General features: G+C 40.1%; 2 protein-coding genes across 2 annotated transcripts; one reads left to right on the forward strand and one right to left on the reverse strand.

Moving 5' to 3' along the window:
- Positions 1 to 72: 72 nt before the first annotated feature.
- Positions 73 to 4,607, reverse strand: LOC105386948 (venom serine carboxypeptidase). Its single transcript, XM_038121288.2, has 7 exons — positions 4,058 to 4,607; positions 2,782 to 2,900; positions 2,205 to 2,372; positions 1,659 to 1,826; positions 889 to 1,154; positions 541 to 672; positions 73 to 229 (listed from the first exon to the last, which is right to left on the reverse strand). Exons 1-7 carry the CDS (start codon positions 4,425 to 4,427, stop codon positions 73 to 75), a joined length of 1,380 nt encoding a protein of 459 aa, XP_037977216.2. The 5' UTR covers positions 4,428 to 4,607.
- A 929-nt stretch (positions 4,608 to 5,536) lies between these two features.
- LOC105386923 (venom serine carboxypeptidase) lies at positions 5,537 to 11,864 on the forward strand. Its single transcript, XM_011557577.3, has 9 exons — positions 5,537 to 5,768; positions 6,132 to 6,378; positions 6,867 to 7,041; positions 8,051 to 8,163; positions 9,745 to 9,912; positions 10,243 to 10,410; positions 10,672 to 10,931; positions 11,179 to 11,307; positions 11,551 to 11,864. The coding sequence occupies exons 1-9, from the start codon at positions 5,749 to 5,751 to the stop codon at positions 11,747 to 11,749; spliced, it is 1,479 nt and encodes a 492-aa protein (XP_011555879.3). The 5' UTR covers positions 5,537 to 5,748; the 3' UTR covers positions 11,750 to 11,864.
- Positions 11,865 to 12,064: the final 200 nt, after the last annotated feature.

Below are 12,064 nucleotides of genomic sequence, written 5' to 3' on the forward strand. Positions count from 1 at the left end.
TATGTAAGTATCTAAATAATAAAAAGTGTACCAATTTAAATACAGTACATTATACCGAATTCGACTAGGTACTTATACATATTCTATTATAATGTACTCCCTATCCGATTTGAATGCATCAATGAAGAGGTCGATCAGGTACTTCGCTGCTTCTGGCTGGTCGGTCGGTACTGCGTGTCCGGCCAGTCTGATCAGCGCCTCCACCAAATTGTCACCATGCTTTATGTAACTGAAACAGGACATCCTTACTTATAATATTAAGCGCGCAAGTATCTGTGTCTGTCTGTCTGTTACTCTTTCACGCCAAAACTACTGAACAGATTTGAATGAAATTTGGTATACATATGGTTTAGACCCTGAGAAAGAACATATGCTACTTTTTATCCCGGAATTCCCACGGGAAAACTTTTTAAAGCGAGGCGAAGCTCGCGGGAACAGCTAGTTATTTATATTCATCAACGCGTGAATGTGCGTTTAACAACCTACTTATTGTCTTAATTACTTAACTACTATTTACCTACTTATGATACCCCGACTTACCCAATTAACTTGTTTTGACCATCGATCAGCTGTCTACGAGTAGCGTTCCTGAATTCTCCCTGTCTGGACCAGTGGAAGCCATCATACACGTTCTTGGCCAAAGAATACGGCAATATTATGTCCAATTGGCCACTGCAAATAGCAAAATAATGAAGTTGTTATACTTAATACATTAGGTAAGTATACTTAATAGACTAGGTGTGTACCCAGCCGTTATAATGGTACTTCGAAGACGCCATGATAAGGAAGAAATTCACCTGAATATTTATCTCTAGTTAATGTTTTTTTAATGAAAATAACAAATCTTGAACCCTGAAACAAATCTCATTCTACCACGTAGGTACTCACTTGTAAACCAACACGCCATAATGCTCCAGCAACTCCTCAACGTATCCTTTGACGCTGGCCATGATGTCCGGCAGCATCTTGGCATAGACCAGCTGGTTGTTCAAGTGGAACCGCCCCAGACCTGCATGGATCCTCGACCTCACGTCAGGGCGGTTCAGAAAGTGCTCGAAGCCGGGAGCTTGGTTTTTGGGCGAAGGTTTTTGGTTGTAGTTGTAGACGCTCACTCCACTCCTGTGTGCTATGTGCTTTATGGTTGCGTTGAAAGCCTGGAATAGGGTTTGATTTATTGGTATCTGGTAGGTAAGTACATATTTTATATAATTAGGTACTTACTTACCTAAGTATGTCTACCTTTCATTATACACTCACGAACAATGAAAAAGTTCCAACTGCCATTGTCGTTCCATATGCACTATTATACATATATTATGTCACTATCCTTACTAATATCCTTACTAATATTATAAATGCGAAAGTAACTGTGTCTGTCTGTCTGTCTGTCTGTTACTCTTTCACGCCAAAACGACTGAACGGATTTGAATGAAATTTGGTATACATACGGTCTAGACCCTGGGAAAGAACGTAGGCTACTTTTTATCCCGGAATTCCCACGGGAAAACTTTTTAAGGCGAAGCGAAGCGCGCGGGAACAGCTAGTAGTTAATAATAATATTTTTCGTTGCTTGCGAGTATATGATGTGTGCTAGGTAGGAGTAATGTGCCTACTGTAGGCCTCCCTTTATGGCAAATAGGCCCTCATATCGAACTTACATTAGAGGCATTCACAATTTCCCCTTTGTTGATGAAACCGACCACACTATCTTCTAATTCCTTCAATTTCACCAGATCTGCGCCCTCAAGAATGCCGAGTTCTTTGCACAGTTGACTATATTTCATCATTGGTTTCGGATCTATCAAACCATTTCCGATGGAGATACCCTAGAAATAATAATAATTGGTTTAGAAATAAAAAAATGGGTACCTAAGTATAAAATAACGATCAATCAATTAATCTTGAGGACTCCTCAAAATTGTCTACTTCACCCTGGGCTGGGTTCAGGGAAAGCGAGCATTTAAAGCTGCGTACAGACCGGCCAAACGAACGCCAACGAACGGGTTTCGTTGACATGACCTTCGTTGCTGCAATCTGCCCTGTACCTATTATGTATGAAAATGAACATCGTAGGGCGTTCGTTGGCCGTTCGTTGGGCCGGCGCGGCGGTAAGGTATAGGTAACCAGCGACCATTCCAACCTCTACCAGTTACCTAAGTACCTGTCTTAAACCTCAGTTTAAATAAATAGTCCAGACATCTCACCTTTAACTTTATAGGTTTATCTTGTCCCGAATGCCGATGAATTTGAATAGCCAGCGCAGGCACATATTTCCCTGCGTACGACTGTCCAGAGATGAACAATGGAGACGAACGCAACTCAGGAAATAGTTCCAGAAACTGCTGCAGAAACACGTACATTTGTGCACCAATCTTAAAATAAACAGTATTTGAATTATGAAAATGAAAATCATAAAAACTAACTAACTACAAAAATTATCCACTTTTCGAGATTATTGTAGAATACAGAAATCGTGCAGTGCAGTTCTCATTCCAACTCTTCAGTTCAGCATGCATAGCGTAGGGGAAGTCTAAAGCAAACGCAAGTAGTAACTAACCTAGGTATATTGCATTGTACTATTTCATCGACAGCGCCATACAAATTAGTAGTATCAGTATAACTTTATTTTACATAAAACATGTAAAATAACATTTAAGACTTAAAATCTATAAGATACAATAAGGATGGTCTTATCGCTAAAAGCGATCTCTTCCAGGCGTTTACTTTTCACGGCTTCAACATAAAGAAAACTTCCCACTATTCCCTCATTAGAATACGTACATCCTCTTCATTGTTCGGGTATCCATCATCATGGTCTGTGAAGCTGAAGCCGGCGCCCACCGGGTTGTCCACGAATAGGACCGAGTAGTCGCTGGCCCAGGTCACCTGTCTGGCTGTCACTGAGAAAAAAATTGATGTTACCACAGATGAAAGAGAGATGTGTTATAAGTGTAACGGGTCAGTATATATTGTGTGTGTGTATGTCTGTATGTGGTAGCGTAGCTCACAAACGGCTGAAACGATTTTAGATTGTTTTTTGGGTGATTGGAAATGTTAGCAAAATTTTCGAGTATTTTAGCACTATTTTAAGAAAATCACCTAACCCAAACAAAAGTTACGCGGCTTTTAGTGTTCGATTTCGCGGAATTTAAGAGTTGGTTAGGTTATTACATTTAAATTATATCCTATACAGTTAAAACCGCTAGCAATGATAACTATAAATAGTTGCTAGATAGTAATCAACAGTTCATAATCATCTACTGCTGGATCGTTCAAAGGACCACTTGAAGACTCTCGATCTCATACCACCACGGTTCAGCAAGCTGAATGATTCATAGTTGGTGGATACCGGATACCGTATAACTATATGGTAACTAACTATACGTATAAGAAGCGTATCTATAGATATGTCGCAGGCATCTGGTTTAATCTCCTGTTTGATTGAACCGCTAGTCCGTTCATTGGATGACGCTATTCAGTTGTATGACTAGGCCGAACGTTGATTGTATAAGCGTCACAAAACGTCCAACTAGTTAGCGAACTTAAAATTAGTCAGGTGGTGAATAAAACAAATATGGCGTCTAATAGCGAACAGCTGACACAAAAAGCACTTGTATTGTTATATTTTGCAAATAAATTAGCTTTAAAGTTCGTTATTTATGTTAAAATAGTGTGACTACATGGATTTACCTATTATTACACCGCCGGCGGATAGTTTCAAAAAAAAAATGTGCTGAAACTGGATAATTATGAACAACAATATCAAGGTACCTTTATTGTTACTGTTTAGTTAATTTGTGAGATGAGAGCTTTGTAACATAGTCTTTTTGTTGACTCTTGTCTGGTCATGTTCATCCTAACCAGACATTACAAAGTTGCTATACTATATCCCATTTAACGACTTCGCTGAATAACGTTCAGTCAAGACTTTGGACGTTACAGTCAACCACTTGACGAGTTGTTCTTTAGTCATTCAACTGAGTAGCGTCATCCAATGAACGGGCTAGCGGTTCAATCAAACAGGAGATTAAACCAGATGCCTGCGACATATACATACCTTGACCGTCTTCCACTTTTAAGGGGCCAATGTTCCCAAATAGTCCTTGCATGGAAGAATATCCGGGGCCACCATCCAGCCAAATAATCCAGGGTGTCGTATTCAACTGCTTCTCATTCAAAGCGGGAAAGAACCAAAAGAAAAGGTTTGAATTATATTTCTTATTCACAGTCAAAAAGCCCGAGTAACTTTTTATTTTCAGGAAATATTCATGATCCACTAGGGATAAGTTTTTAGCCAAATCTGTTTCGTTTCTTTCAATATAAGGGGTCAATATTAATCGTTCATTTAAATTTATAGATTCTGAAGATTTACAGATTTTTAGTATGGTAAGTATGAAAATGGACGTTAAAAAACCTTTCAGAAACATGTCTTTGCTTACTCGTAGAAACTACCGGATTACTAATGTGCGTATGATTGCGCATGTTGGCTTGCAATCAATCCCTGATGTAGGTGTTGAATGCAACCGTTTAATCACGTTTTTCACACACCATCGGCATCGGCGTGATGAATCTAAAAAGATTGAAGACAAGTAACCTATTCACTGGCGAGCAAAGAAAAAGTTCCAGTAACATAGCAACAAATATGCCTAACTCGTTTGCAATATTGAAGTAAAAGCACAGCACATCAGAATATAACCAACAAAGTAAATAATTGTTATACCAACCATCATACACGAACATACATAATTCATACACGAACACCGAGACACACTCAGATAGCCAAACTTATAAAATAAAACTGTTTTTCTGGCATTCGATTGCAGCCCGTTTTTCGCATTGCTAAAGATGTATATAAAAGTCTCTTATAAATAAACAATCTCTTAAATGAACCTACCAAACTAAAGTGTTAAAATCGACAGTTTAACACCAAATCAAAAGGTATTAATTTACGAAAATACGACCCTAACAGATACCTCCATAAACATCCCGGAATCGATACGAACCAACCGGCCGAATCTTCGAATCAACCGTGGGAATTTCGCGCCGCTCGTTTTTTTCTTCTTTTTTTAAACAGGTGATTAGGGACATCGTCCACGTCCGAGGTCGTATAGGATGCTCGGATCTGTTTACTATTGGCATCCTAAATATAGAGCAAATCGCTGGTCCGCGTAAGCGTGCAAGAATCTATCGCGGATTGCGGACCGTGGGAGAGGGTTTATGGTAAACAGGTCATTGGTACTCCGGACCTGTTTGCCGGTTATACAGGCGGTGCGGATATGCCGTCATAACTAATGTATCTTCACAGCTTTAGGTTTAGAATGGTGGGTTAAATTACAATTAAAAGTGTATGGTAGGTAGTAATAAAACGTGTTGTTAACTTCATAACCGCAATGTTAAATATTTCGCCAATTTTATCTTTACACACGTGTACTTAGGTAGGTTAGCTATTTCAATGGAATGCACTTAATAAACGTAGTGGCACATAAAATAACCTCTAGATACCTCGACCTAAACAATATAAATAAAACAGTATTTCCGAAAACCCAACACCCACCCACAAAATATTCCCACCATATTTAGAGCAGCCTGTATGTTTGATCGAGATAATAATCCAAGTTGAAGAGTCAACACGGCGGAGCCCCCGTGCGAGCCACTCGGCCTTCGCTCCCTGACCGCGCAGCACCCTCACTGAGCACAGGATCAGCTCCTGGACGGAACATATCCTCACCAGCGTACACCAAGATCAACATGTGGTGGAGTTTGGCTCTGTAAGTACCTACACACATTTAGGATACATAGATAGTTGTCATATTTTCGTTTTTGCGAATAAAGCTCTCGATTATCGGATGTAGAACCTCAAATTGGTATAGTCCTACATAGTGGAAATTTATTAGTGAATGAACTTCCACTCGGTAGTCGGTAGGGCAGTCTTTGCATAAATAACCCTGTATAAAGAGTAGAAACAGTGCAGTACCTAATGAATATCTATCCGAATCCGTAAGATGCAATCAGTTTATTAAGCGATATGAACGCTAGCGATATTAACGCTCAATATGAACTGTAATGTAACCTTCGCCTTGATCTTAATAAACAACTGAAGCATCTGACCCAATCATTCCACCCTCCACCAGCATCGTGACCTGCGCGTCAGCCCTGGACGTGCCGGCGCTGCCGCCCGGGGAGGCCCCGGAGCCCATCCTGACCTTCATGGAGCGAACCTACAAGCCTGGCCGAGCCCGCGCCAACTACGAGGCAGGGGAGCCGCTGCTCCTCACTCCTTTCATAGAGAAGAATCAGCTGCAAGAGGCGAGGGAAGCTGCGGCTGTCAACCCTGACTATCTGCTGCCTGATATGGATAGCTATGCTGGGTATTTGACGGTGAGTGTTTAGATCGCAACGCATTTTTCGGGTATCGTTACCTAGGTAGAGATACTCGAAAGTATAAAGACAAAGAGAGACATATATGTATAATTTTTCCTGCTCAATCTTTTGCTGCATAATTTTGCCCTTTACGATACTTTTAGATACGGGTGTAACTTATCTAGATTGGTATTCTACTCGTAATACCAAAATTTATCCAAAGTACCAATATAAGATCTATCTTATATAAATATACTTTGGATAAATTTTGTTACACCCATGTTTTACTAACAATCTGACCTACCTACGCTGAGTTGCAGAAAGGAACATTAAGCAAATGTCGGCATTAAATCTATGCATGTCTCTTTCTGTTCGTATACTGTCAAAGCAAGGCAGCTATACATTTAAGGTCGACATTAGCTTAAATTCCCTTTCTGCAACTCAGCGTTAGTTACTTATAAAATGTTATAAATTTATCTTCCCCCATTCCACATTCCCGCCACCAGGTAAACAAGGAGTACAACGCCAACCTCTGGTTCTGGTACTTCCCGGTGACGGACGCGCCGGTGTCGGAGACCCCGTGGATCATCTGGCTGCAAGGAGGGCCGGGCGCCAGCTCGTTGTATGGACTGTTTACGGAGATAGGGCCGTTTGTGGTCACTGCAGATAATACGTTGGAAGGTAAGACCATCACCACCCATCACCTTCCCACTGCTGGGGCACGGGTATCCTTCCAACGAAGGAAGGGTTTTAGGCCTAGTTCTTGGAAGGTAAGTATATAAGATAATGTGGATGAAATAAGTGCTCCGTTGTGGGGTTACGGACTCGTGTGGTCTCGTCAGTCGAGAGGTTGTGGGTTTAAATTCTGACATAGTATATAGTACTATGTATATTGTACCTGCATACCAATTACAAAACAAGCACATATTTTTTTTGGTATATAAATATGTACTTTACTACTTCTATGTAATGTAGGTATAATGTATGCTGACCCGGATAGATTTCTAGATTTAAATAATTTATGATAATATCTAGGCTGACAACAGGAACACTTAGGAACCGTTAGCACAGCAGAATCTGTACGGGACTTTTATGTATACTTATATGTGTATTTGAATAGCATTATTACTTATCGATTTTATTACCTATGCAAATATGCTACAATAATGTGGATTGGCGTGGCAGATTTCTAACATGGTAAATTCTACATGCGCGAGATTACCTGTTAGAACTAATCTTCCAATATAACTAATATACCTATTCCGGTATCCGATGTCCATAATAATAATAATACATATATGTACACTGATGATGCCATTCTTTACCCTAGAAGCGCCTCTATCCTCTGATTTCGGTTTGCAGTCACTAACCTGCTAACTAACCCATACCATAGAATAACGAGACTGGCACTTGTTATTCTATGCCCATACTGTCTTTTCTTCATCCTGAAGATTTTATGAGCTATAGCTTTGTTAACACTTTTACCAGCAAGAGAGGTTGAAATATATGGCCATCATATCTTGAACTTTATGCTTTATTAACTTATATATACTCGTAATTATGAAGTAGGTACCACTGCACCGGCTGCTACACGGATTCGGGATCGCGTTGTAGTAACGAATATCTACGTCGATAACGAACCCGTGTAGCAGCAGCTGCTGTTAAATAAATGCTAGTGACTGTGTTGCAGAGATACGCTACTCGTGGGGCAAGAACCACTCGCTGCTGTTCATAGACAACCCGGTGGGCACGGGCTTCAGCTTTACGGATGACGACCGCGGCTTCGCTACCAACCAGACTACGGTAAGAAAAATACATCACATGATTTTCAATTACTTAAGTAGTTAATCAGGTACTTATTGTGTTGTAGTTATACTAATTAATTTAAATCCGGTGTGTAATCTTAGCCCTTTTCGCAAAGCCGTTGAAAAGTACGTATTTATTGCCTTTATCATCATTCTTCCCGTTATCCTCCACTGCTCGACATCCTCTCCCTAAGTGTGCCACAACACTGTGTCCTCGGCCTTATTCTCATCCAGCCTCTACAGGCTAGCCTGTGGTGTAGGTATAAGGTCGTCGATATGTCGCAGGCAACTGGTTTAATCTCCTGTTTGATTGAACCACTAGCCCGTTCATTGGATGGCGCTATTCAGTTGTATGACTAAACGACAACTCGTCAAGTCGTTGATTGTAACGTTCGACGTCTTGACTGAACGTCATTCAGCGAAGTCGTTGAATGGGATATAGTATAGCAACTTTGTAATAGTAATAGTAATATATTTATTGCAACTATGTAAGTTTTACATTGGTCTTAATATTATGTACACATGGTCCTTAACATAGTGCCCTGTAGGGCATAGCAAGTTGAATACTTATATCTAGGTAATAATATTCTAAGTAATACAAAGTAACAAATTTTTAGGTATTTGCTTACATAATAAAGATATAAAATCTATATAAAAATTTTAACATTCGTAATATTATAATCTTTAACATGTAGTAAGTAATAATAGAATCAATAAACAATTTTTTCATAATAAAGATATAGGTATTTATAGTTAGTTATTTAAATTTTCAAGTAGGTATTCATTTACTGAGTAATAGCATTTCTTTGTTAGTAGAGTTTTTAATTTGTAATGTCTGGTTAGGGTGAACATCACCAGACAAGAGTCAACAAAAAGACTATGTTACAAAGCTCTTATCTCACAAATTAACTAAACAATAACAATAAACGGACCTTCATATTGTTGCTCATAATTATCCAGTTTCGCCACTTTTTTCTTTGAAACTATCCGCCCGCGGCGTAATAATAGGTAAGTCCATGTTGTCACACTATTTTAACACAAATAACGCACTTTAAAGCTAATTTATTTGCAAAAAACTAACAATATACGTGCTTTTTGTGTCAGCTGTTAGCTGTTAGACGCCATATTTGTTTTATTCACCACCTGACTGATTTTAAGTCAGCTAACTAGTTTGACGTTTTGTGACGCTTGTAAAATCAACGTTCGGCCTAGTCATACAACTGGACAGCGCCATCCAATGAACGGGCTAGTGGTTCAATCAAACAGGAGATTAAACCAGTTGCCTGCGACAGATACATGCCGGACGCGTTCATTTTTTATCACTCACTTATCATCTTCAATATTCTATTTTACGTTCCAGAATTTATAATTTACCTTCACCAACACCCGTACCCCCCACCGTTATTGCTGATGACACCATAACCGTCGTAGTAGGTATAGGTATCACATAGCCGTAGTAAAAGGTTGTCTGGTAGAGATTGCTATAAGCAATGAGGCCACCTTTTTAAATTTTTGTCTTGTAATTTGTGTTCTTGATACAAATAAAGTGTAAGTATTTGTATTGTATTACCTCCCTCAGATCGGCGAGAACCTGTACTGCGCGCTGCAGCAGTTCCTCACGATGTTCCCGGAGCTCCGCAAGGCTCCCCTCACCATTGCGGGGGAGTCGTACGCCGGGAAGCACATCCCGTCCCTGGCCATCCAGGTGCTGTGGAACCGAGACCACGATGAGCCGGTGAATCTTCATGTAAGTTCTTGGAAGAATGAAAAATCTGTATGGTCAAGGCTGCGACTCCATTATTGCCCTGTTTCACTTCCCATTTGATGATGTCAAATTAAGAATAGGTAAACGGAATGCTTCTTTGTTATTGGCTGATATGTCTTTTGGAGACTTTAAGTTCATGTAAATGTACAAGCCATTTACTCCATATTTACTCGTAACTATGAAAAACTATTGACAATCGATCAACGATCTCAGTGATACATTTTCACTTACGCTGCGATGGTTACGAGTTTACGACTGTATCCATAGAGGTTAATAAAACGGTAATAGGTACATCAAACATCGTGATTCCAGGGCCTAGCAATAGGAAACGGCTTCATGGACCCTCTGAGTCTGCAAGAGTACAGCTACTTCGTGCGCGAGGTCGGCCTCGTGGACGACAAGGTCGCCAACCACATGAAGCATCTCGAGATGGCGGTCAAGCAGTTCATCAACGAAGGCGAGATGATCAAGGCTTATGCTGTGAGTATTCTCTACCACATAACTATACCTACCTTTGAAATAGAATATATAGAAAGAAAGTAGGTACTTACCTAAGTTAGAGCCAGAACTGTTCTAAAGTCTGTTCTCTCATATTTCACCGCTAAGTGAGCAATTCAGCTTTGGCACGGCCGTACTGGCCGTACCAACCATATTTTTCTCGAATCTGTTAACTAACTATGTCCCTCATGTAACCTACATATTCTAGATCTACTTTATCACTAATTGTTTTTATTCCAACAGTATTACAACTACCTCCTCAACATCTTCATACGAGAGGCTCATAACGACAACTTGTACAACTACCTGCAAGACGCGACCAGTCTGGACGGGGAATACACGGACTACATCCAACAGAATGAAGTCAGGAAGGCGCTGCATGTTGGCAACACAACCTTCACGTCCATCGGAGTGGTGTACCGGAAACTGGTGCCTGATTTCATGAACAGTGCTAAAGTCTGGATAGAAGAGCTCCTCGAAAACTATCGGGTTATGTGTTATAAGTAAGTTTGTTAGATTCAATTCATCGTCATCATCATCAGCTCGTAATCGTCCGGCCATTGCTGGCCACTTATAAAGAGCCATAACAACGTTAACAACTATCTAAGTATGTAACTACCAACATTCTATGGCCGGCCCACTGCCTGAGTAAAATGCTTGTTGAATGTTGATTACTGTGTAAAATATGCGTGTATTTATTGTAAAATGTGCGTGTTTTTTCTACAATATTACCATCTGCTTCTTTTCCAGTGGCCACTTGGACATCATAGTAGCCTACCATCCTTCCGTGCACACCTACAATGCCTTTGAGTTCTCAGGCACCGCCGAGTTCAAGGAAGCCAAACGCCTCCCATGGTATCATGACGGCCAATTAGCTGGGTAAGGACACCTAGTTAATACACTTGCGAGCAGTGAAAAAGTTCCAGTGACAGCAAGTTACCTATACATACATATATGGCATATTAACTAATTATACTTACTTCGTTTTAAACCTTTTTGTTGTGTTGTTCCAATGGCAGACGACACGAGCCCTCTTATTAATAAGTAATTAATAAGTAGTACCTACATATTTTACCTAATCTTCGTGTGTCCATTTTAATAAGTAACTTTGTTCTCGTTCAGCTACTACAAAACAGCTGGCAACTTCACCGAGGTGATGATCCGTGGTGCTGGACACATGGTGCCGGCTGACAAGCCCGCAGCTTCCCTGGGGCTCATTTCGGCCTTCGCTCGAGGGATCAGCTTGAAGGACGACACCGGGAGTCTGGTGGCCCCAGAGAGAAACGTGCTACGAAGCAAACCACTGCCGCTCAAGATCTAGATATAAATTAATTTAGTTAAGTGTAATTTTAAGGATTAATTTAACTTCCTGTAGGACTGTAGGAAACAAGACTGTAGGTGTTGGTGCTTTAGAAATAAAAATCTTTGACTACTTACTTACCCATTTTATTTTCATTTATTTAATTTGCTTTGTAAAAGTATCCCCCTACAAGTAGGCATACCTATCCTATCAAGGATTACCCTAAAAGTAGTAGTTGTAATGTAGTAGGAACATAATCGAAAAGTGTAGTAGTTAGTAACTAGTTTGGCATTTATCGGAATTTTCGGATTGAAATGGCCAAAGGCTATATATATT

The sequence above is a fragment of the Plutella xylostella genome, chromosome 4 (genome assembly GCF_932276165.1).
Source record: "Plutella xylostella chromosome 4, ilPluXylo3.1, whole genome shotgun sequence".
Taxonomy (NCBI): domain Eukaryota; kingdom Metazoa; phylum Arthropoda; class Insecta; order Lepidoptera; family Plutellidae; genus Plutella; species Plutella xylostella.